The sequence below is a fragment of the Sapajus apella genome, unplaced genomic scaffold (assembly GCF_009761245.1).
Source record: "Sapajus apella isolate SASKATOON/1434 unplaced genomic scaffold, GSC_monkey_1.0 scaffold12, whole genome shotgun sequence".
In the NCBI taxonomy this organism is placed as follows: domain Eukaryota; kingdom Metazoa; phylum Chordata; class Mammalia; order Primates; family Cebidae; genus Sapajus; species Sapajus apella.
Genome location: NW_022436952.1, coordinates 38,442,906 through 38,466,083, shown reverse-complemented (window position 1 = coordinate 38,466,083; position 23,178 = coordinate 38,442,906). Strand labels below are relative to the sequence as shown.

Here is a 23,178-nt window from a genome sequence, read left to right as displayed (position 1 = left end):
AATGGACTGGGTGTGGTGACTCACTCCTCTAATCCCTGCATTTTGGGAGGTCAAGGCAGGTGGGTCACTTGAGCTCAGGAGTTGAAAACCAGCCTGGCCAACATGGTGAAACCTCATCTTAAAACATAAGGCCGGACGTGGTAGCTCATGCCTGTAATCCTAGCACTTTGGAAGGCTGAGGTGGGCGGATCACGAGGTCAGGAGATTGAGACCATCCTGGCCAACATGGTGAAACCTCATCTCTACTAAAAATATAAAAATTAGCTGGGCATGGTGGCATGTGCCTGTAATCCCAGCTACTTGGGAGGCTGAGGCAGGAGAACGGCTTGAACTAGGAAGTCAAAAACATAAGTGGCAATACAAAAGGCATTATATGGCGCTCTGTGATTCTGTACCAGAAAAGCTATATCCCTTCAGGTGTGCTACACAAATTCGGTCTTTTATTAGTCCCTCCATTGAATATGGTCTTTATCTTCTAGAAGCTTATAGTCTTAAGTAGGAGAAAGGGACATGGGATATATATAGTAGACCATTTTACTGGACAGGGTGAAGAATGATACTGAGTGTGTCAGCAGCCAGCTTGAGGGTTCCACAATGGAATCTTGATGTGATTTGTGCTGTTTTTTAAGTCCTGCTCAAGGCCCATCAAGCTCCATATTACCATTCTTAGAAGATCCCTACTGTCATTTCCAGGCTTTGGAAGAGTCTGAAAGCAGGGATGTAGAAGATAAAGTTGGAGTTGGTTGGTACTAAGTTAAAGAATGCTAAGGAATATTAGGTCCAGGATTCAAATTCAAACTCATTTAACATATCTTGAAACAACAATAGGTTCTCTCCCCTATGTCATGTAATATTGTCAACTATCCCGTGAGGTAGGTAGTGCTCTTACCATTTTCCAGATTAAGTAAGTGATATTCAGGAATGTCCAATAATCTGCCTTAAGTTTATGTGTAGCTGGTAGGATATGAGACCAGGATTTGATTTCTGCTCTTAAGCCCAGCAGCCTTTCCATTTAAACATGTTGCCTTTATTTTGTAGGACATGGAAGCCTGTCAAGATTTTTTGCTTGCAAGGGGAATAAATGATAAAAATGATAAAAAAAAAAATAGGCCCTTTTTGGACCCAAATGCTCCCAGACAATACTCTCGCAAATCAGCTTGAGTTCATGAAGTATTTGTGTGTTTAATCTATTGAAAAGAGATTTTGGCCGGGTGTGGTGGCTCACGCTTGTAATCCTAGCATTTTGGGAGGCTGAGGCAGGCAGATCACCTGAGGTCGGGAGTTCAAGACCAGCCTGACCAACATGGTGAAACCCCATCTTTAAAAAAAAAATGGAAAGAAAAAAGATTTTGCCGAGTGCTGTGGCTCATACCTGTAATCCCAGCACTTCGGGAGGCCGAGGCGGGCGGATCACAATGTCAGGAGTTCTAGACCAGCCTGGCCAATATGGTGAAACCCTGTCTCTACTAAAAAATACAAAAGTTAGCTGGGTGTGGTGGCATGCGCCTGTAGTCCCAGTTACTTGGGAGGCTGAGATAGAAGAATCGATTGAACCCAGGAGGTGGAGGTTGCAGTGAGCCAAGAGATCACACCACTGCACTCCATCCAGCCTGGGCAACAGAGCAAGACTCTGTCTCAAAAAAAAAAAAAAAAGATTTTCATTTTGACTCTGCTGATAACTAAGAATAGTATACGTAAATATATAAAAGCTCCTTTTATAAAGTTGGCACTTACTGTTTCCTAACCCTCCTAGGAGCAGATAATATAATCTCACTCTACACTATATCCCTGCTTAATTATCCCTATATTAGTTTATTTCCTCCTTTGCCCATTCCTGTCTTCAAATGGGATGGGAAGAAAGAGAGCACAGCTATCTTCCCAAGCTGTGTGCATCATGGAGCAGCAGCCTTATTTGTACTTTTAAAAAGAAGGCAATTAGGTTGGGCGTAGTGGCTCATGCCTGTAATCCCAGCACTTTGGGAGGTGAGGACAGGTGAGGTGGTTCATGCCTGTAATCCCAACCCTTTGGGAGGCCAAGTCAGATGGATTACCTGAGGTCAGGAGTACAAGATCAGCCTGGCCAACATGGTGAAACTCCGTCTCTACTAAAAATATAAAAATTAGCCGAGCATGGTTAATTTTTTTTTACAGACCTTGCACTCCTGTAATCCCAGCTACTCAGGAGGCTGAGGCAGGAGAGTTGCTTGAACCCGAGAGGCAGAGGTTGCAGTGAGTGGAGATCGCACAACTGTACTCCAGCCTGGGCAAAAGACTGAGACTTAGTCTCAAAAAAAAAAACAGTACATATGAAAGAAGCAATGCTAGGACGAACGGATAATGGAAGAGCTGGAACCATCTGCTTCTTCCTGTCTTTTCCCCAAGTGGGAATGTTGAGTGGGCAGAGCAGCGGCAGGTTGCTAAAAGGCTGTTTGTGGGAACGTTTAAGAGCCCTCTGTATGATCATGTGTCCCATTTTTTCATTCTACCCTCTTTTCCTTCCCTAGTCATCTTCAGTCTGAGTGAGAAACTGCAGCAATGTCTGATTTTGTGGAAAGCGAGGCTGAGGAGTCAGAGGAAGAATACAATGATGAAGGCGAGGTGGTACCCCGAGTCACCAAGAAATTTGTGGAAGAGGAGGATGATGGTGAGGAGGCCCCAGCCTCAAGCTTCTCCCCACTATTGCTAAGCTTTGGATAGTTGGATTCTTGCTGATGAAAGGCTCAGGCTCAGCACAGAAGTTATCACACATGAGGTACCAGCTTGAGAACTTTCAGTCATTCTTAGCAGATAGTAACTGAGCATCTGTCTGTATGCCAGGCACTAGGCCTAGACTAGAAATATAAAACAACAAAATCCAGCTATTGTGGAGTTTCCATTAGTGAGAGGGGTAGATAATAAACCAGTGATAAGTCCATATGTAATACTTTCTGCTTTTAGACCTAGCATTGTTGATATTTATTCCCTTAATTTCCTATTTCTCTGGCCAAGCCCAATCTTTAGAGCTGTCAACAGAGTAGAACTATAAAATGATTTTAAAGGGGAAAGGGACATACAAGTTTTATCAACGGAATTATGGCTGAAAGAAGGAATATAGCTGCTGAATTTACAAACTGACTAAAACAAAGTTATTGGTGGCTATAATAATGTAGTAACTTTTGAGAAGCCAAAGACAGATGGTGAATATAGGGGAAAAATCTACATCCTGGCCAAAGACAGATGGTGACTGTAGGGGAAAAACCATTCTTTCCAGATACTGCTACTCTAAGTCACTGGCCATGTTTCTCATCTTTACGTGAGGCAAAAGAGTTAACATGGCACCCAGGTCATTAGGTGCAGAGCAAATGGATAATCACATTAATTCAAGTGGCCCTGCACCTCTAGCCTGTTTTTCAGTCTCCATGCCTCAAACATGCATGTCTTCCAGATGAGGAGGAGGAGGAGGAGAACCTAGATGATCAAGATGAGCAAGGCAACCTGAAAGGCTTTATCAATGACGATGATGATGAAGATGAAGGAGAGGAGGATGAGGGCAGTGACTCTGGCGATTCAGAAGATGATGTTGGCCACAAGAAGAGAAAACGCAGTGAGTAGTCTGTCGCTGGCTCAGGTGAGGCTTGGGGTGGAGGTTTTAGCGGAAAAGGGCATCTTTTCACCATGGGAAACTCTTTGTTTCTTCAGCCTCTTTTGACGACCGCCTGGAGGATGATGATTTTGACCTCATTGAGGAGAATTTAGGTGTCAAAGTCAAAAGAGGAGTAAGTGTCATTCTTTGTCCCTGGAGGGTGAAGTTTTTCCTTCAAATTTCAGTATCTCTCTGGGTGAGGAGATACATGCAGGACAGTTTGGATAACATTAAGAGGAGAATGGTGTTCGTCATCATTGTGCTATGGAGCCTAGATCTGCATCCCAGATCTGGGTGCCTGTTAGAGAAAGTCTTGTCCAAGTTTCAGGGGTGGGTTTTGAGGCTACAAGAGCATCACTCAGTGTGTTCTTTCCCATCTCCCTTGGTCAGAGTAATTGTGGTGGGAAGAAGGAAGTGAGACTGGAGATTTGGTATCAGTATGCCAGACTTTTCAGATCCTGATGAGGCAGGTTTTCCTACCTCTAGCAAAAGTACCGTCGTGTCAAAAAAATGTCAGATGATGAGGACGATGACGAGGAGGAATATGGCAAGGAGGAACATGAAAAAGAAGCTATTGCAGAGGAAATCTTCCAGGATGGGGAAGGGGAAGAAGGGCAGGAGGCCATGGAGGCCCCCATGGCTCCTCCAGAGGAGGAGGAAGAAGATGATGAGGAGTCAGGTATGTTATATTGGGCAGGGAAGCCAGTGTTTGGATGGGTGTTGGGATTTCCTAGTCTGTGGGAATAGAATGGAAGCCATTCTTTAGCTACATCCCCCAGCATTTGACACAAAGAAGTTCCTTTTCAGGAGTCTCCCTACTCTGTTCCTCACTGGCCACTCAAATAGTAGGAACCAAAGTGATTTAGTCGTGGTTCAGCCCCTGACTCTGAGCCCCAACCCCTCCTTTTCCTACCCAGATATTGATGACTTCATTGTGGATGATGATGGACAACCACTGAAAAAGCCTAAGTGGCGGAAGAAGCTTCCTGGATATACAGATGCGTGAGTGGGGTCTGGTACAATGTGGGGATAAAATGATTGAGTGGGCCCAGTCAGGAAGGAGGAGGTCAGAGGCCTTTGCCAAAAATGGGGCATTCCCAGCTTGCCACCATTTTGTTTCCCTGCGTCAAATACCCTCTACCAGGCAGTGATTTCAGACGGCTCCTGGAAGCCCTGGGAGCTGTCTCTGCACTCTAGGGCCACTGTGGGATTGGAATAGAGTCCTACATGAGCAAGGCTCCAGCACTCCTCTTCCATCTAGAGCTCCATGTTTATTCATTTATATGTATATATTGACCTTCTTAATATAATTTTGTTGGAAGAAAAATGCCTGTGTCACAATTTACAAGTTTGAAAGCTTTTGCTTTAAGGGAATACTGTAGTGCCTTAGCAGACACTACAGTCTGATCCAAATCCACTGAGCGAGATCTGGACCCATCTGCTGTGTTGCTATTTGATTACTGTCACTCAAAGGTGCCAAAGATGGGCTTTTTATTCTTCCGTATACAACAGTTTGCCCAGAAATATCCCCCAATGAAGCCTTTTGTCCACGGTGAATATGGTTATTTTGTTTACCTTTCTCCTAACCTCTCTTAATTCCCCTGGGACAAGTAAAGGATTATGCAAGGGCCGCATTTCTCTCTCTTCACCTGAACCTCAGCTAACTGCCTCTTGCTGCCACCCACAGGGCCCTGCAGGAAGCCCAGGAAATCTTCGGTGTGGACTTTGACTATGATGAATTTGAGAAATACAATGAGTATGATGAAGAACTGGAGGAAGAGTATGAGTATGAGGATGATGAGGCTGAGGGTGAAATCCGAGTGCGCCCCAAGAAGACCACCAAGAAGCGTGTGAGCCGAAGGAGCATCTTTGAAATGTATGAGCCCAGCGAGCTGGAAAGCAGCCATCTCACAGATCAGGACAATGAAATCAGAGCCACTGACCTGCCTGAGAGGTTCCAGGTAAGAAACCACCAGCCTCTGCTCTTTTACCAATCCATAATTACCTTGTAGCCAGGAAATAATCCAGTAAAAGTCTAGCATTGAGTATCAGCACAGGCTTTGAACCTCATCTCACCTGGGGCCCGGGAAATCCAGCTCTTAGAGGAGGGAAGATAGACTCTACCTTGCTTATGGTTCTTGAAATACTGTTTTCTTTAGAAATCTATGAAATGCAGGCAGGGTGCAGTGGCTCACACCTGTAATCCCAGCACTTTGGGAGGACAAAGTGGGCAGATTGCTTGAGCCCAGGAGCTTGAGACCAGCCTGGGCAACATAGGGAGACCTCATCTCTACAAAAAATACAAAAAAACTAGCTGGGCATGGTGCTGCACACCTGTAGACTCAACTACTCAGGAGGCTGAGGTGGGAAGATTGCTTGAGCCTGGGAGGTCAAGGCTACAGTGAGCCATTATTGCACCACTGTACTCTAGCCTGGAAACAGAGTGAAACCCTGTCTCAAAAAAAAAAAAAAAAAAGAGAAAGCTATAAAATGCTTACTTCATGCCAGGACAACACTGCTAGGTACTGGAAATGTGCACCTGATGATCACACATTTCTGTCCAAAAAGGCGTATGTTTTTCTTAAGTGAGACACAAGATAAAGTCACTCTCACCCTGTTGTCTTATCTACTGCAGCTCCGCTCCATCCCAGTCAAGGGGGCTGAAGATGATGAACTAGAAGAAGAAGCCGACTGGATCTACAGGAATGCTTTTGCCACACCAACCATTTCTCTCCAGGTACCCAAAAAAGATCCTTATGTTTCGATATGAACCAAAAGATACTTCATCAAGATAGGGAGCTCTTCCTCCCCTATTCCATACGTCTGTGTGCCTGGTACAGAAAACTGTACCTAGTCCTAGCTACTAAGGAGGCTGAAGGCAGGATGATCGCTTGAGCCCAGAGTTCAAGTTCAACCTGGGCAACATAGTGAGACCCATCTCTAAAAAAAATTTTAAGTGTGTGTAAATGAGAAAAAATTTCTTGATTTCATCTAAAAGGTTATTTTTTATTGTTAAGCAATTATGTATGGTAAAACAAAGCAAGTAACACTGTCTTGCTATTTCTGTATTTCTCTACTGTAGGAAAGCTGTGATTACCTAGACCGAGGGCAACCAGCCAGCAGCTTCAGTCGGAAAGGGCCCAGCACAATTCAGAAGATCAAAGAGGCCCTGGGCTTCATGCGAAATCAGCATTTTGAGGTAACACCTCAAGCTCTGGTGGCCCATTGGTGAGAAATTTAATTAGGGGATGAGGGAAAAAGATAGTTCCCCAAATCAGGTGGGAGCTCCCTTCCCCTGTCCCCTATCCATGACTCAAGAAGTGTTAGGACCAGCAGAGAATGTAGTGATCATGAGAACAATGCTACCCCATCTGCATTATTTTCTCCTATTGAGGAAAGCACCAGGCCTTGGAGGGGCTGTGAGGGAGGCCAGACTTTTGACTGTTGAATTTCCTGGAGCCGTTTTTCCAGGAAGTTATTATCTACTGGCAGAGGGGATCTTAGCAGATCTATCTTCTCTGAGTGACTGCAGTCTCCTTGCCATCCTAGGTGCCTTTTATTGCCTTCTACCGAAAGGAGTACGTGGAGCCTGAGTTGCACATCAATGATTTGTGGAGAGTCTGGCAGTGGGATGAAAAGGTAATGTGAATCCATGGCCCCCAAGAGGTGTGGGCCAGGATAGGCACCACTACTATCAGGGTACCTACAAACCCAAACTTCCCAGGCTGTCTAGTTCCCCACGCCAGCCAGGTAAGGAACAGAGCCTTGGGTCTCCAGGGCTGAACACTAGCCCTCATTCCTGCTCTGCTTCACCCTAGTGGACCCAGCTGAGAATCCGTAAAGAGAACCTAACACGGCTGTTTGAGAAGATGCAAGCTTATCAGTATGAGCAGATCTCTGCTGACCCTGACAAACCTCTTGCTGATGGCATCCGGGCTCTGGATACCACTGACATGGAGAGGTAACACATGCAGGGTTTATTCCATTATGGGAAGCCCTCAGACCCAAGGCTGGCCCTGCAGGAACACTGTTAAACCTTGCAGAATGTGCAGCACAGGGCCCATCCCTTAGAAATCCAACTTGTCAGCTGGGTGCAATGGCTCACGCCTATAATCCCAGCACTTTGGGAGGCCAAGGCAGGTGGACCACTTGAGGTCAGGAGTTCAAGACCAGCCTGACCAGCGTGGTGAAACCCTGTGTCTACGAAATAAAAAAAAAAATTAGCCAGGGGCAGTGGCACATGCCAGTAATCTCAGCTACTCAGGAGGCTGAGCCAGGAGAATCGCTTGAACCCAGGAGGCGGAGGTTGTAGTGAGCCAGGATTGTGCCCACTGCACTCCAGCCTGGGCAACAGAGCGAGACTTCATCTCAAAAAAAGAAAAGAAATCAAGCTTGTCAAAGCCAGCCACAGTGGCTTGTGCCTGTAGTCCAATTACTTGGGAAGCCGAGGCAAGAAGATCACCAGTCCAGGAATTCAGGGCTGCAATGAGCTATGATTATGATACTGCACTCCACACTGGGTGAAAGAACAAAGATCCTGTCTCTTAGAAAAAGAAAAAGGGCCGGGCGCAGTGGCTCACACCTGTCATTCCAGCACTTTGGGAGGCTGAGGCAAGCAGATCACCTGAAGTCAGGAGTTTGAGACCATCCTGGCCAACATGGTGAAACCCTGTCTCTACTTAAAATACAAAAATTAGCCCGGTGTGGTGGTGTGTACCTGTGATCCGAGCTACTCGGGAGGCTGAGGCTGGAGAATCTCTTGAACCCAGGAGGCGGAGGTTGCAGTGAGCCGAGATCGCACCATTACACTCCAGCCTGGGCAACAAGAGCAAAACTCCATCTCAAGAAAAAGGAATCTGACTTATCAACACATTAAAATTAATCTGAGAGGCAAATTCATCTTAGATTTCCGTATCAACATATAGAAAACATTGTTTATTTACCAAAAGATTCACTGTCAGAATAATTGGATATTTATATTTGCTAGTCTGTACCATTATTCAGTGTAGAGAAAGTAGGCTGTGGGTGGGGAATAGATGGTTGTTTGTTTTTTTGTTTTTGTTTTTGTTTTTGTTTTAAATGTTTTGAGACTGAATCTTGCTCTGTGGCCCAGGCTGAAGTACAGTGGCGTGATCTCAGCTCACCACAACCTCCCCCTTTTGGGTTCAAGTGATTCGCCTGCCTCAGCCTCCTGAGTAGCTAGAATTACGGGCATGTGCCTCCACGCCTGGCAAATTTTTAAAGTTTTGTTTTAAGACAGGTCTCCATGCAATGCCCAGGCTAATCTCTAACTCCTGGTATCAATCGATCGTCCAACTTTGGTCTCTCAAATCACTGGGATTACAGGCATGAGTAACGTGCCCTGTCTGTCTCTCTCTTTTTGCTTCCATTTCTAACCACGACCAGCCACCGTTTCTGTTTGACATAAATGCCTTCTTTGAGATGACTTGTTTGCAATTAAGATATGGTCTTGGTAGGAGGCTGAGGCAGAATTGCCTGAACCCGGGAGGCAAAAGTTTCAATGAGCCGAGATCGCGCCACTGCACTCCAGCCTGGGCAACAGAGCAAGACTCGATCTCACCAAAAAAAAAAAAAAGTTACGGTCTAGGGCTCAAAAAAAGTAATACCTATAGTAATAATTGGAAAAGACTGGTTAGGATCCCATTCTAGTTGGGATATTGCCTTTTGGGAATTGGACCTCTTATAGCCAAATTGGGGTATACCCCCCTCTGCAGTGATTGAAACCTTATGTTTCATCCCCTTCAGACTCAAGGATGTCCAGTCAATGGATGAGCTGAAAGATGTCTACAATCATTTTCTTCTTTATTATGGTCGAGACATCCCCAAGATGCAGAATGCTGCCAAGGCTAGCCGCAAGAAGCTGAAGCGTGTAAGGGAAGAGGGAGATGAAGAAGGTTAGTGATGGGAAAGAAAATCCAGGAGACTCGATGGCCATGCATTATGGCTCACACCTGTAATCCCAGCACTTTGGGAGGCCAGGGCAGGCGGATCACCTGAGGTCAGGAGTTTGAGATCAGCCTGGCCAACATGGTGAAACACTGTCTCCACTAAAAATGCAAAATTAGCCAGGCTAGGTGGCACACGCCTATAATTTTAGCTGCTTAGGAGGCTGAGGCATGCCTGAACCTGGAGGCAGAGGTTGCAGTGAGCTGAGATCATGCTACTGCATACCAGCCTGGGCAACAAATCAAGACTCTGCCTCAAAAAATAATAAAGAGAACCCTAGAGACTTGGCAGCCATGGCATCTTGAAAGAGGCCCTTGGCTGGGTACCCTTTGGGGCCTCTCCCCTAACATGTCAGATCCTTGGGAGTGATGGCAAACTAGAACCCTAAATCTTTCCCTGTTTTCTTCCCAGGCGAAGGTGAGGAGGCAGAAGATGAGGAGCAGAGGGGCCCCGAGCTCAAGCAAGCCTCTCGCCGAGACATGTACACCATCTGCCAGAGTGCTGGGCTAGGTAAAAGCTAGCTTCTTTAGGATTTAGGCATTCTAGCCTGAGCAAGAAGAGTTACCCAGAAAAAAAAGACTGGTGGTTAGGACAAAGAAAGGCTATCGGGGTCAATCACCAATCCAGTCCTGAACCAGCCTGTTACCTGGTCCTCAAAAACACTTCCTCTCCACGCCCATTCCCGCCCCACAATGATGATTCAGCCTCTCCCTAATTTCCTGCGGTAATGGCAAACTCATGATTGAGGGGAGAGAATCCACGCTGTTTCTTCTGCTTTATAATAGCCTATCAAGTGTTTAAAATCAGTTTTTTCATTGTTCTTTGACCACTTATTCCTGCTCATTCATGGCTTCTTTAAAATCCAGTGCCCTAGCCGGGCACAGTGGCTCACACATGTAATCCCAGCACTTTGGGAGGTCAAGGTGGGAGGATTGCTTGAGCCTAGGAGTTGGAGGCCAGCCTGGGCAACATAGCAAGACTTTACAAAAAATACAGAAAAAAATTAGCCAGGAGTGGGGATCCTCCTGAAATCCTCCCATTTCAGCTTTCCCAAGTGGCTATAGTCCCAGCTACTTGGGAAAGCTGAAATGGGAGGATCACCTGAGCCCAGGAGGCCGAGGCTGCAATGAGCCATGATCACACCACTGCACTTTAGCCTGGGCAACAGAGCGCCCAGGAATTCAGGAAAACAAAAGGTAGACCCAGCAAGAGCTTTCTCATTTTTTTTTTGAGACAGTGTTTCACTCTTGTTTCTAGGCTAGAGTGCAGTGGTGCAGTAATGGCTCACTGTAGCCTTGACTTCCCAGGCTCAAGCAATCCTCCCACCTCAGACTCCTGAGTAGTTGGGTCTACAGTTGTGTACTGCCACACCCAAGAGGTGTTATTTCCTGTCTCAGGAAAATAAAAAAGGCTAGTTCCCAAAATTGCTACTCCAGATTCTGAAAGCCAAGAGGTTTATAGGCCCTCTGCTGTCTTACACTTCACTCTTCTATTTGCTTTAGATGGCCTGGCCAAAAAGTTTGGGCTTACTCCTGAGCAGTTTGGGGAGAACCTCCGGGACAGCTACCAGCGGCACGAGACAGAGCAGTTTCCCGCAGAGCCCTTGGAGCTGGCCAAGGATTATGTTTGCAGGTAGGCATGCAGCAGGTGGCTGGCAGGAGGAGGGGCCTGAGGGCCACAACGCCCTGGTTCTGTAGCTGCACCATTTTCCCCACAGCCAGTTCCCTACTCCAGAGGCTGTGCTAGAAGGCGCTCGCTACATGGTAGCCCTGCAGATTGCCCGTGAGCCCCTTGTCCGGCAGGTGCTGAGGCAAACCTTCCAAGAGAGAGCCAAGCTAAATATAAACCCCACCAAGAAAGGTAGAAAGGTGAGCTGGGTGAAGGGCTTTGATCCAAGGTGTGCCTCAGCTCCTTCTGTGGTCTGAGTTTCTTGTCTTCCACTTCACTGAGCTGTCTGCCTGAAAGCAAAAAGGCAGTCTTTCCTCCAGGGGCCTGGCCCAGCCCATCCACAGGCTTATGATTCCCTCTTCATGTATGCAGGATGTAGATGAGGCGCACTATGCCTATTCCTTCAAGTACTTAAAGAACAAGCCGGTTAAGGAACTGAGAGATGACCAGTTCCTCAAGATATGCCTGGCTGAAGACGAAGGGCTGCTCACCATTGACATCAGCATAGATATGAAGGGAGTGGAAGGGTAAGCAGAGCCCTGGGCTGGGGGCTCTCTGGGGAAAGCCTGGTGAGGAGTCTGGTGGACGGAAGGGCCCCTCAGGAGTGGGGAACCACAGTTTCAGAGTTGAGCAAGCTGTTGTCTCTGGCTTGCTTAGAACGTTCGTGGACATTCGGTGTCACCTTTTCTCCATTCTTGACACCATAGCTTTGTGTCTCTCCTCAGCTATGGCAATGACCAGACATACTTTGAAGAGATAAAACAGTTTTACTACCGAGATGAGTTCAGCCACCAGGTGCAGGAGTGGAACCGGCAACGCACCATGGCCATCGAACGGGCTTTACAGCAGTTCCTCTATGTGCAGATGGCCAAGGAACTCAAAAACAAGCTGCTGGCTGAAGCCAAGGAATATGTTATAAAGGTGAGGACAGAGCCTCATGATTTTTAGTCATATGATTTCCCCAAACTAGAGCTGGGCATGAAGGAACCCCTTAGTAATGGTCCCATAGCTAATGGAGAAACACTGGGGGCAGGTGAAGCATAATCTGAGAGGGAATGCTAACAAGGCCACATGGGCCACCTCTAAGACATCTCTGCTCCAAGAGCTTCTTTCCTCCCCCACTGCCACTCACCCAAACATTCTTTATTTCTCTATTCTCTATACTCTCCTGTTTCCACAAGCAAGATATGCCTTCAGGTGGTAAGCCTGCCAATGGCTAGGAACATGGGCACATAAGAGTACACACCCTCGCCCATGTGTGCATGTGTGTGTTCCCTTAGCACACTTGGTGAGCCTGATGACCGTAATGTCATCGCGTATGTAATATCTGTTGTGTGTCTTCCCACAGGCCTGTAGTCGAAAGCTCTACAACTGGTTGAGAGTGGCGCCCTACCGACCAGATCAGCAGGTGGAGGAAGACGACGACTTTATGGACGAGAACCAAGGGAAGGGTATTCGAGTCCTTGGCATTGCTTTCTCCTCTGCCAGGTAACAGCCTGTTTCTGCCTGCCCAGAACCGTCTCTTACCTATCTTCCTAATTTCATTTTTCTCTCATTCATAACTTCATATTGCTGATTGTTGCACTCTTGTTTTTCTGTCTGGCTGGCAGAGATCACCCTGTGTTCTGCGCCCTAGTAAATGGTGAAGGAGAAGTGACAGACTTCCTTCGACTGCCCCATTTTACCAAACGGCGAACTGCGTGGAGAGAGGAAGAGCGAGAAAAGAAGGCAAGTGGCTAGGACGAGGTTACTAAAATATATCTGGAGAATGTCTTATGATTCAGTGGAGATAACTGTTTATGGTCTAAGCAACATCCTATGCAAGACTAGTTGTCTCTGATCTGGTCACTGACTTGTCCCCTGGGATGCCTCAATTTCATGAGCAGTAGATGGCACTCAAGTTATCTGGTACAGAATTTGCTTCTGGCTTCAGGCCAGTTCCTAGGCCTTGTGTGCTTCTGGAGTTGCCTTAACGGCCTCTGTTCTTAGCAGCATCTGGGTCAGGCTGTTCCAGCAGCTGAAAGCCACTGAGGCATGAAGCCAGCCTTTTCCCTTCTTTAGCCTTTCAGTGTCTTTTCTTCCAAGGAAAGAAGATTTTCAATTCATTTGGTTGATATATTTCTGAATTTTGTTTATCCTAATGGTATCTATGGTATCTTTCAGTTTTGTTGATAGAGCTGCATTCTTGAAAGAAATATTTCTTAACAAACAACTTTTTTTTTTAATTTAATTTTTTTTTAATTTTTATTTATTTATTTTTTTTGAGACAGAGTCTCATTCTGTCACCCAAGCTGGAGTGCAGTGGTGCAATCCAAGCTCACTGAAATCTTTGCCTCCCAGGTTCAAGCGATTCTCCTGCCTTAAGCTCCCAAGTAGCTGGGATTACAGGCATGTGCCACCATGCCCAGCTAATTTTTGTATTTTTAGTAGAGGCGGGGTTTGACCATGTTGGCCAGGCTGGTTCAAACTCCTGACCTCAAGTGATCCGCCTGCCTTGGCCTCCCACAGTGCTGGGATTACAGGCATGAGCCACCATGCTCGGCCTATTATTATTATTTTTTGAAACAGAGTCTGGCTCTGTCGCCAGGCTGGAGTGCAGTGGCAAGAACTCAGCTCACTGCAACCCCTGTCTCCCAGGCTCAGGTGATCCCCCTGCCTCAGCCTCCCAAGTAGCTGGGACAGAGGTGCTTACCACTATGCCTGGCTAATTTTTTTTTCTTTTTTTTTTTTTTTTATAAGATGGGGTTTCACCATGATGGCCAGGCTGGTCTTGAACAACTGACCTCAGGTGATCCACCCACCTCAGCCTCCCAAAGTGCTAGGATTACAGGTGTGAGCCACTGCGCCCAGCCACCTGGCTAATTTTTGTATTTTTTGTAAGAGACAAGATTTCACCATGTGCCCAGGCAGGTCTCAAATTCCTAGACTCAAGCGATCCATCAGCCTCAGTCTCCCAAAGTGATGGGATTACAGGTGTGAGCCACTGCACTCAGCCATTAAAATTTCGAAATGGGCCGAGCGCAGTGGCTCACGCCTGTAATCCTAGCACTTTGGAAGGCCAAGGTGGGTGGATCACCTGAGGTCAGGAGTTCAAGACCAGCCTGGACATCATGGTGAACCCCCAAAAAAAAAAAAAAAAAAAAAAATCTTGAAGTGGAGATCAGAATTTCAAATAGTCCTAGCTATCAGTCCTAACTACTCACTTTTTTTTTTTTTTTTTTTTTTTTTTGAGACAGAATCTCGCACTGTCACCCAGGATATGGTGCAGTGGCGCGATCTTGGCTCACTGCAAACTCCACCTCCTGGGTTCTGGCAATTCTTCTGCCTCAGCCTCCTGAGTAGCTGGGACTTCGCCACCTCACCCAGCTAATTGTTTTGTATTTTTAGTAGGACGGGTTTTAACCATGTTGGCCAGGATTGTCTCGATCTCCCACCTCATGATCTGCCCACCTTGGCTTCCCAAAGTGCTGGGATTACAGGCGTGAGCCACCACACATGGCCACTACTCATATATTTTTAGCAAAAGTCACACTACAAATGAAATAGCTACAAAAACTGTAGGAGGACATGCAGGAGTGTGAGGTACTAGGAATTAAATAAAAAGGAACCGGACATCTTTAGCTGAAGAAAATTATACTTAACCATGTTGCCTTTTTTTCTTTCCTGAGACAGAGTCTTGCTCTGGAAGGCTGGAATGCAGCGGCGAGATCTTGGCTCACTGTAACCTCTGCCTCCCGGGTTCAAGTGATTCCCCTGCCTCAGCCTCCTGAGTAGCTGGGACTACACACGTGCACCACCTCACTCGGCTAGTTTTTTGTATTTTAGTAGAGGCGGGGTTTCACCATGTTGGCCAGTGTGGTCTCGATCTCCTGACCTTGTGATCCAACCACTTCGGCCTCCCAAAGTGCTGGGATTATAGGCATGAGGCACCGCCATGTTGACCTTTTCAGTGGGCCCCCACCCAAAAGAGGGCAACTACTAGTTATTCATTTTGCTTCATCAAAACTAGAACCAGAGGCTGAATATTAGATTTTGGTTCACAATATAAAAGAACGATTTCCTAACTTCATTGTTGAGACCTGGCCAGTGGCAGCTAGTATCACTGGAGTATACTTCTAGTCAGTGGAATTATCAAGCAGAGGCAGGGTGGCTAACTTTCAGGAGAGGGTGGGAATGGATCCTTGGTACCAAATTGGACCAGATATTTTCCATATGAAGATTCTTCCAGTTCTTACAAGATCTCTGCAGAGTGGTGGCTCATGCCTATAAGCCCAGCATTTTGGGATCTTTGGTAGCAACTTGAACCAGATATCTTCCATATCTGGTTTCTTATCTGATTTCATATCTTCCACATCTGGTCCATATCATTTTCCTTATAACTCCACTGCGTGCAGTGGCTCACACCTGTAATCCCAGCACTCTGGGAGGCTGAGGTGGGTGATCACCAGAGGTCAGGAGTTCAAGACCAGCCTGGCCAACATGGTGAAACCCCATCTCTACTAAAAATACAAAAGTAGCTAGGCGTAGTGGCACATGCCTGTAATCTCAGCTACTTGGGAGGCTGAGGGAGGAGAATTGCTTGAACCCAGGAGACAGAGGTTGCAGTGAGCTGAAATGGCACCATTGCACTCCAGCCTGGGCAACAAGAGTGAAACTCCATCCCCCCCAAAAAAAATTCTCCAACATAGAGGGACAGAAATCTCCATATTTCAGAACCATTCAGCTTCAATTTTCTTTCAATCCAGGCTCAAGACATTGAAACGCTAAAGAAATTTCTCCTGAATAAGAAGCCTCATGTGGTGACAGTTGCAGGAGAGAACAGGTAGGTGGGGATTAGACCATGCCTGGTTTAAGGCTGTGACCCAATTCATGTCTTACTATTGAATCTGCCATATGCCCATAACAGATGGGGCATGTAGGGTATCGATGGTATCTCCAGGGAGTATCCCTGGGGATGTTTTACTTCCTTGTCTTAAAAGTCTTTTCGTCCGCCACCTCTTCACCCCCAAGGTAGTCATGAGACTGTCAGTTCCTAAGAAAATGTATTCATTGACCAACACTCATCCCACCAGGGACGCCCAGATGTTGATTGAAGATGTGAAGCGCATTGTACATGAGCTGGACCAGGGCCAGCAGCTGTCATCTATTGGGGTAGAACTGGTTGACAACGAGTTGGCCATTCTCTATATGAACAGCAAGAAGTCAGAGGTAATGCTGAAGCTCCACCATTAGGGTCTACCCAGGCAAGTGCTCTTAATCCCAAAGAGATGAAATAGGGAAACAAACGTCAGCAGGGGCACAGGACTATACCTGTGTCCTGTTCCATGCAAAAGTTCTCCATTTTGCAGTTACGGTTCAGATTGGGAGTCCCAGAGATTAAATTGGTCCCAGGAAAAAGATCCCAGAGAAGCAGAGAAAATGACTTTAAACCAGAATGGTTTGGATTTCCTCTTGATGTTGGACCTGAGGGGATTTTAAGGCCCTGCTGACCCTTGTTTGACTCTAGGCAGAGTTCCGGGATTACCCTCCAGTGCTGAGACAGGCCGTCTCCCTGGCCCGGCGAATCCAGGACCCTCTGATTGAATTTGCCCAGGTGTGCAGCTCCGATGAAGACATCCTGTGTCTCAAGTTTCACCCCTTGCAGGTGAGTAGGATTTGACAGGCAGGCTTGGGTGGAGGGAAAAGCAGAGTAACCTTACTCCTGTATGCTGAATGTCAACAGGAGCATGTGGTGAAAGAGGAGCTGCTCAACGCCTTGTACTGTGAATTTATTAACCGAGTCAATGAGGTCGGAGTCGATGTCAACCGTGCCATTGCCCACCCTTACAGCCAGGCCTTGATCCAGTATGTTTGTGGCCTGGGACCTCGGAAAGGGACCCACCTCTTGAAGGTAGGATTGGAGCGATCAGAAATTTTAAAACTTGCCATTTCATTGAATATGAGTATATACTTTTTCATTAATTTGACACATCAGGAAGACCAAGGTCAGAGAGGTAAAGTGACTTGTGGAGAAACACTCAGCTAGTGAGAGTCAGTCTGACTTCAGACCCAGGTGGCCAAAGCTGTGCCCTTCACTGCTTTATTCTTTTTTTTTTTTTTTTTTTTTTTTTTTAGACGAAATCTTGCTCTGTCACCCAGGCTGGAGTGCAGAGGCGTGATCTCAGTTCACTGCAACCTCTGCCTCCCGGGTTCAAGTGATTCTCTACTTCAGCCTCCCAAGTAGCTGAGACAACAGCCATGTGCCACCATGTCCGGCTGATTTTTGTATTTTTAGTAGGGACAAGGTTTCACCATATTGGCCAGGCTGGTCTCAAACTCTTGACCTTGTGGATCTGCCCACCTCAGCTTCCCAAAGTGCTGGGATTACAGGTATGAGCCACCTTGCCCAGCCTTTACTGCCGTATTCTAGTGGCTCATGGAAAAGATAGCTATAAGCCATGATCTGAAATGGATAGAGAAAACAGGAGACTGCTGGACACAAACCTCAGGATAGTGGGGTTTTTCCAGTGGAAAGTAAAAGGATTTCAATCAGATAGGGGAGCACGCAGGGATCTTCAGAATTATTAGTAATATTCTTCTTCTTAAGATAGGTGATGGGGACTTGGTTGTATATTTTATCATTAACTACTTTAGTTAAGCCATGCAACTAATAACTTTTTTTGAGACTGAGTCTTGCTCTGTGTCACCCAGGCTGGAATGCAGTGGCACAATCTTGGCTCCTGCAGTCTCCACCTTCCAGGTTCAAGTGCTTCTTCTGCCTCAGCCCCCCATGTAGCTGAGATTACAGGCATGCACTATCATGCCCGGCTATTTTTTGTATTTTTAGTGGAGATGGGTTTCACCATGTTGACCAGGCTGGTCGCGAACACCTGACCTCAAGTGATCCGCTTGTCTCGGCCTCCCAAAGTGTTGGGATTACAGGCATGAGCTGAGCCACCAAACCTAGCCTACTAGTGTTAACTTCTAACTTATGAGCCACACATTAGTTGTATGTGGTCTTTGGTGTAGGTATAACATCATTTATTATTTTCCCATTTAAAGCAAAATATTGGGATTTGTTGTTGTTGTTGTTAATTGTTTTTTAATTTAGAGTGGCCGATAGTATGCTGCAGTGCTCAAGTAGATACTAGATGGAGACAGAGTTTTTGTTATGAGAGTTTAATAGGGGAGGTGGGGCATGCTTACTGCCCTGGCTCAGTCCAGCTCTCTCCCCCAGATCCTGAAGCAGAACAACACCCGGCTCGAGAGCCGGACCCAGCTGGTTACCATGTGCCACATGGGTCCCAAAGTCTTCATGAATTGTGCCGGCTTCCTCAAGATCGACACGGCCTCCCTGGGGGACAGGTGATGCCCTCTGCCTGGATGGGGCAGGAGGAATTCCTAGTGGGCTTTGTTTTTGGGTTTTGGGGGATTAGGGCTATCAAAGGGCCACAAGCCATTTAACTTAGGAAATGTTTTAAAGAAAAGGTAAGGAACTTTATTCAGTCAAGAGCCCCTGACCTATGGAAAAGATCGGTTCAATTATGTAAAACATTTTTTGTGTGAGAGAAACATAAAAAGAACCAGCTTAGCTTATACATTAAGGACAGAAAACACGATATTTTCTTCAGTGAAAACAAACTTGCTTTTTTTTTAAATTATGGTTTGTTGTGGCCAGATACGGGTGGGAACAGCAGGGGCAATGAAAAAGGAGTTTGGGGGTATGAAGAGATAAGGAAGGGGGAGAGAGATTTGGTATGTTTTGAGATGATGTTATTAAGAGAAAGTTCTATTCACTTGGACTTTGGACTTCACTATTGACCTCTTCCTCTCCAGAAGTTATCAACTCAGTCTTTGGAGGATCTTTTCCACGGGCACATAGCTCCTCATTCAGTAATGGAAATCAGTGGGGAAATAGGCTTCAAGTTCTAAAACTTCATTTTCCACTCAGCTTTGCTGTAACACTCCACGAATAACATAGGTCCATGTGAGTGCACGGGCAAGACCAGCCTGGGAAGGCTTTATGGGGGAAAATAGCTGTCAGCAAATTTTCAAAGGTTTTTTTCCCCTTTCTTGATTTATCCTATTATGAGACTCATATAAGTTCATCATGTAAAATTCAACATATAGAAATATTATGCAGAAAGTGGAAGTCCCCCATAATCCCACCCCCCAGAGATAACTACCATAACAATTTTATGTATACTACAGTTTTTCTAAATTTTATTTTTGCTATGCATTTACTAACTACCCATTTACTACAAAAATGGGATCATATGGTTCATAGTGTTTTTGCAGTGCATTTTTCACGTATCAATATATCGTGGCCATCTTTCCATGTCAGCACACATAGATCTACCTCATTCTTGTTAATGGCTGTATAGTATTTCATTGTATGGAGGTGCCCTAATTTATTTAACCAGTTCCCCATTGGTGGACATTTGGGTTGCTACTAGAAGCTTCTCGTTCTATATCCTGCTCCTTTTCTGCCTTTCCTCCAGCACCGACTCATATATTGAAGTTCTTGATGGTTCCCGCGTCCACCCTGAGACCTATGAGTGGGCTAGGAAGATGGCAGTGGATGCCCTGGAATACGATGAATCAGCCGAGGATGCCAATCCTGCGGGAGCCCTTGAAGAAATCTTGGAAAACCCAGAGCGACTCAAAGACCTGGACCTTGACGCCTTTGCAGAAGAGCTGGAGAGGCAGGTAAGTAACAGCATGGAAGGCCCAGCAGGAAAACCCATCCCAAGTGACCAGGTTGGTAGGACAATGAGTGTCCAGAGAAAGCCTGATACTGTTGGTAAGGCAGACTTGATCCTTTCATCTCTCTGCCCTGCTCTACTGGGTTCCTCAAGGAAGTTTTCAGTCTGCTTATTAAGGAGCCAGGGAAGTCTCAGAGATTGCCACCATAATTATAAAGGGCAGGAGGGAGTTAGGAGGACGTCAGTACTAGAGTTTCCATCTAGGCCCCCTTTCCTCCTTTCTAACAGCACAGCTTTGCATTTATCTGTTGACTTATTGGGGTTCCATGAAGCATTCTGATTACAGAACAGTGTTTCATGGCTAAGTTTGAAAACCTCCTTTAGCAAATGCTGAAGGGAAAGAAGAGAAGAGAAGCCCTGACAGAAACTTATTCCTGTTTGGGGAGGCCTGCCCCTTCCATGGAAATCTCCTAAGGCTCGGGTTGGGGAGCAGCTGCAAGGCACTTCTTGATATGCTTCTTCCCCAGGGCTATGGTGACAAACACATCACACTGTATGACATCCGGGCAGAGCTGAGCTGTCGGTATAAGGATCTCCGGACAGCCTACCGCTCTCCCAACACAGAAGAGATCTTCAATATGTTAACCAAAGAAACACCAGAGACCTTCTACATTGGTAAATTCTGGGGCCATTTTGTTTTTTATTGGGGTCGGGGGGTGTGTTTACTATGTACATTCAAACCAAGCAGCAGTCCCAACAGGTTTGTATTATATGTGGGGAAGACCAGGACAGCATTTTAAAAGACTGAAGAGTCTTGGACTAGAAGTCAAAACCGAATTTAAGGTCAAATATGCTTCGAGTGTGCTGTGGAATATTCTTCTATAGCACATTGTGCAATTAGTCTTCTAATAGGCTTCATTTTTCCCTATCATCAAATCAGGGGAATGGCTAGACACAATGGCTCACACCTGTAATCCCAGCACTTTGGGAAGCTGAGGCAGGTGGATCCCCTGAGGTCAGGAGTTCAAGACCAGCCTGGGTAACATGGTGAAACTCCATCTCTAAAATACAAAATTAGCTGGGTATGGTGGCAGACACCTATAATCCCAGCTACTCTGGAGGCTGAGGCAGGAGCGTTGGGAGAACCTGAGAGGCAGAAGTTATAGTGAGCCAGGATTGCACCACTGTCTTCCAGCCTGGGCAACAGAGTGAGACTCTGTCTCAAAAATAAAAAAGAAAAATCAGGAGAAGAGCTCCCTCTTCAAGGATGGGAAGGCAGTCAGATAATTCTGTCACTGAAAGGCTGGTGGACAGTCCTCTCAACATTTTCTGAGCCTGTTCCCCATCCTCTTTCCTTCCTGCAGGAAAGCTCATCATCTGCAATGTCACTGGCATCGCCCACAGGCGTCCCCAGGGTGAGAGCTATGACCAAGCGATCCGAAATGATGAAACAGGGCTGTGGCAGTGCCCTTTCTGTCAGCAGGACAATTTCCCTGAATTAAGTGAGGTGTGTGTGGCAGCATTGTCTTGCTCAGTGAATTTCCTTGGATGAATAATCTTGGTGCCTAGAAGGGAATCAGAAGTGAGAGTGTTCTAGATCATCCTCTTATCAAACAAGTACACAAGGAAGGAAGAACAATAGGAAACATACAGGTTTGGCCTGAAGTGCCTTCTGAGAAGGCTCATATACCTGGGTATGGTGGCTCACTCCTGTAATCCTAGCACTTTGGGGGGCCAAGACAGGTGGATCACCTGAGGTCAAGGGTTCAAGACCAGCCTGGCCAACATGGCAAAACCCCATTTCTACTAAAAATACAAAAAACAGCCAGGTGTGGTGGCACATGCCTGTAATCCCAGCTACTCAGGAGGCTGAGGCAGGAGAACCCAGGAGGTGGAGGTTGCAGTGAGCCGAGATCACACCACTGCACTCCAGCCTGGGCAACAGAGTGGAGGGGGGAAAAGAAAAGGCTGACATAGAAATGTGTTATGGTCACTGGGTCAAAACAAAATGGCAGCCAGGCGCGGTGGTCCTTGCACCTAGTGCCAACTACTTGGAGGCTGATTTGGGAGGATTACTTAAGCCCAGGAGTTTGAGGCCAGCCTGAGCAACAAAGCAAGACCCCATCTCCTTTTTTAAAAAAGGGAGGGGCCGGGCCAGGTACGGTGGGTCATACCTTTAATCCCAGCAGTTCAGGATGCTGACGTGGGTGGATCACCTGTGGTCAGGAGTTCAAGACCAGCCTGGCCAACATGGCGAAACCCCTTCTCTACTAAAAATACAAAGATTAGCCAGGTGTGGTGGCAAGACTCTGTCTCAAAAAAAAAATAAATAAAAGGAGGGGGGGGCTTCAGTTGCAGCTAAAGGGATCTAAGTTGGATAAACATTAAAGACGATACAGTCACACCAGTAATCCCAGTGCTTTCAGGGGCCAAGGTGGGTGGAGTGCTTGAGCCCAGGAGTTCAAGACCAGCCTTAGCAACATGACAAAACCCAATCTCTACAAAATAAAAGAATTACCTAGGCGTGGGAGTATGCACTTACAGTTCTAGCTACTCAAGAGGCCAAGGTGGGAGGATTACTTGAGGTTGAGGGTACAGTGAACCGTGATTGCACCACTGCACTCCAGCCTGAGCAGCAGAGTGATCCTGTCTCAAGAAAAAAAAGATAGCTGGGAGCAGTGGCTCACGCCTATAATCCCAGCACTTTGGGAGGCTGAGGCAGGCAGATCACCTTTGGTCAGGAGTTCAAGACCAGCCTGGCCAACATGGTGAAACCTCACCTGTGCTAAAAATACAAAAATTAGCCGGGCATGATGGTGGGTGCCTATAATCCCAGCTACTCTGGAGGCCAAGGCGGGAGAATTGCTTGAACCTGGGAAGCAAAGGTTGCAGTGAGCTGAGATCGCGACACTGCACTGCAGCCTGGGCAACAGAGCAAGACTTCATTTCAAAAAAGAAAAATATTGCCGGGCACGGTGGCTCACGCCTGTAATCCCAGCACTTTGGGAGGCCAAGGCAGGTGGATCACGAGGTCAAGAGATCGAGACCATCCTGGTCAACATGGTGAAACCCCGTCTCTACTAAAAATACAAAAAAATTAGCTGGGCGTGGTGGCGCGTGCCTGTAATCCCAGCTACTCAGGAGGCTGAGGCAGGAGAATTGCCTGAACCCAGGAGGCGGAGGTTGCAGCGAGCCGAAATCGCGCCATTGCACTCCAGCCTGGGTAACATGAGTGAA

The 23,178-nt window shown here is 46.6% G+C and overlaps 1 protein-coding gene across 3 annotated transcripts in view; it reads left to right on the top strand.

Moving 5' to 3' along the window:
• The window catches only part of SUPT6H (SPT6 homolog, histone chaperone and transcription elongation factor), a 41,213-nt gene that overhangs the window by 8,079 nt on the left and 9,956 nt on the right, over positions 1-23,178 (top strand). For all 3 annotated transcript variants that reach the window (XM_032281042.1, XM_032281043.1, XM_032281044.1), the window contains 26 exons: positions 2,505-2,644; positions 3,425-3,583; positions 3,679-3,755; positions 4,109-4,301; positions 4,540-4,624; positions 5,310-5,583; positions 6,258-6,359; positions 6,705-6,821; positions 7,172-7,261; positions 7,441-7,583; positions 9,389-9,537; positions 10,001-10,099; positions 11,092-11,221; positions 11,307-11,457; positions 11,630-11,784; positions 11,983-12,178; positions 12,606-12,745; positions 12,868-12,985; positions 16,003-16,079; positions 16,330-16,465; positions 16,764-16,901; positions 16,980-17,147; positions 18,474-18,601; positions 19,738-19,945; positions 20,469-20,616; positions 21,306-21,448. In XM_032281042.1, coding sequence (XP_032136933.1) covers positions 2,536-2,644; positions 3,425-3,583; positions 3,679-3,755; positions 4,109-4,301; positions 4,540-4,624; positions 5,310-5,583; positions 6,258-6,359; positions 6,705-6,821; positions 7,172-7,261; positions 7,441-7,583; positions 9,389-9,537; positions 10,001-10,099; positions 11,092-11,221; positions 11,307-11,457; positions 11,630-11,784; positions 11,983-12,178; positions 12,606-12,745; positions 12,868-12,985; positions 16,003-16,079; positions 16,330-16,465; positions 16,764-16,901; positions 16,980-17,147; positions 18,474-18,601; positions 19,738-19,945; positions 20,469-20,616; positions 21,306-21,448 — 3,633 coding nt within the window. In that variant the 5' untranslated portion in view covers positions 2,505-2,535. The remainder of the gene's footprint in view (positions 1-2,504; positions 2,645-3,424; positions 3,584-3,678; positions 3,756-4,108; positions 4,302-4,539; positions 4,625-5,309; positions 5,584-6,257; positions 6,360-6,704; positions 6,822-7,171; positions 7,262-7,440; positions 7,584-9,388; positions 9,538-10,000; positions 10,100-11,091; positions 11,222-11,306; positions 11,458-11,629; positions 11,785-11,982; positions 12,179-12,605; positions 12,746-12,867; positions 12,986-16,002; positions 16,080-16,329; positions 16,466-16,763; positions 16,902-16,979; positions 17,148-18,473; positions 18,602-19,737; positions 19,946-20,468; positions 20,617-21,305; positions 21,449-23,178) is intronic.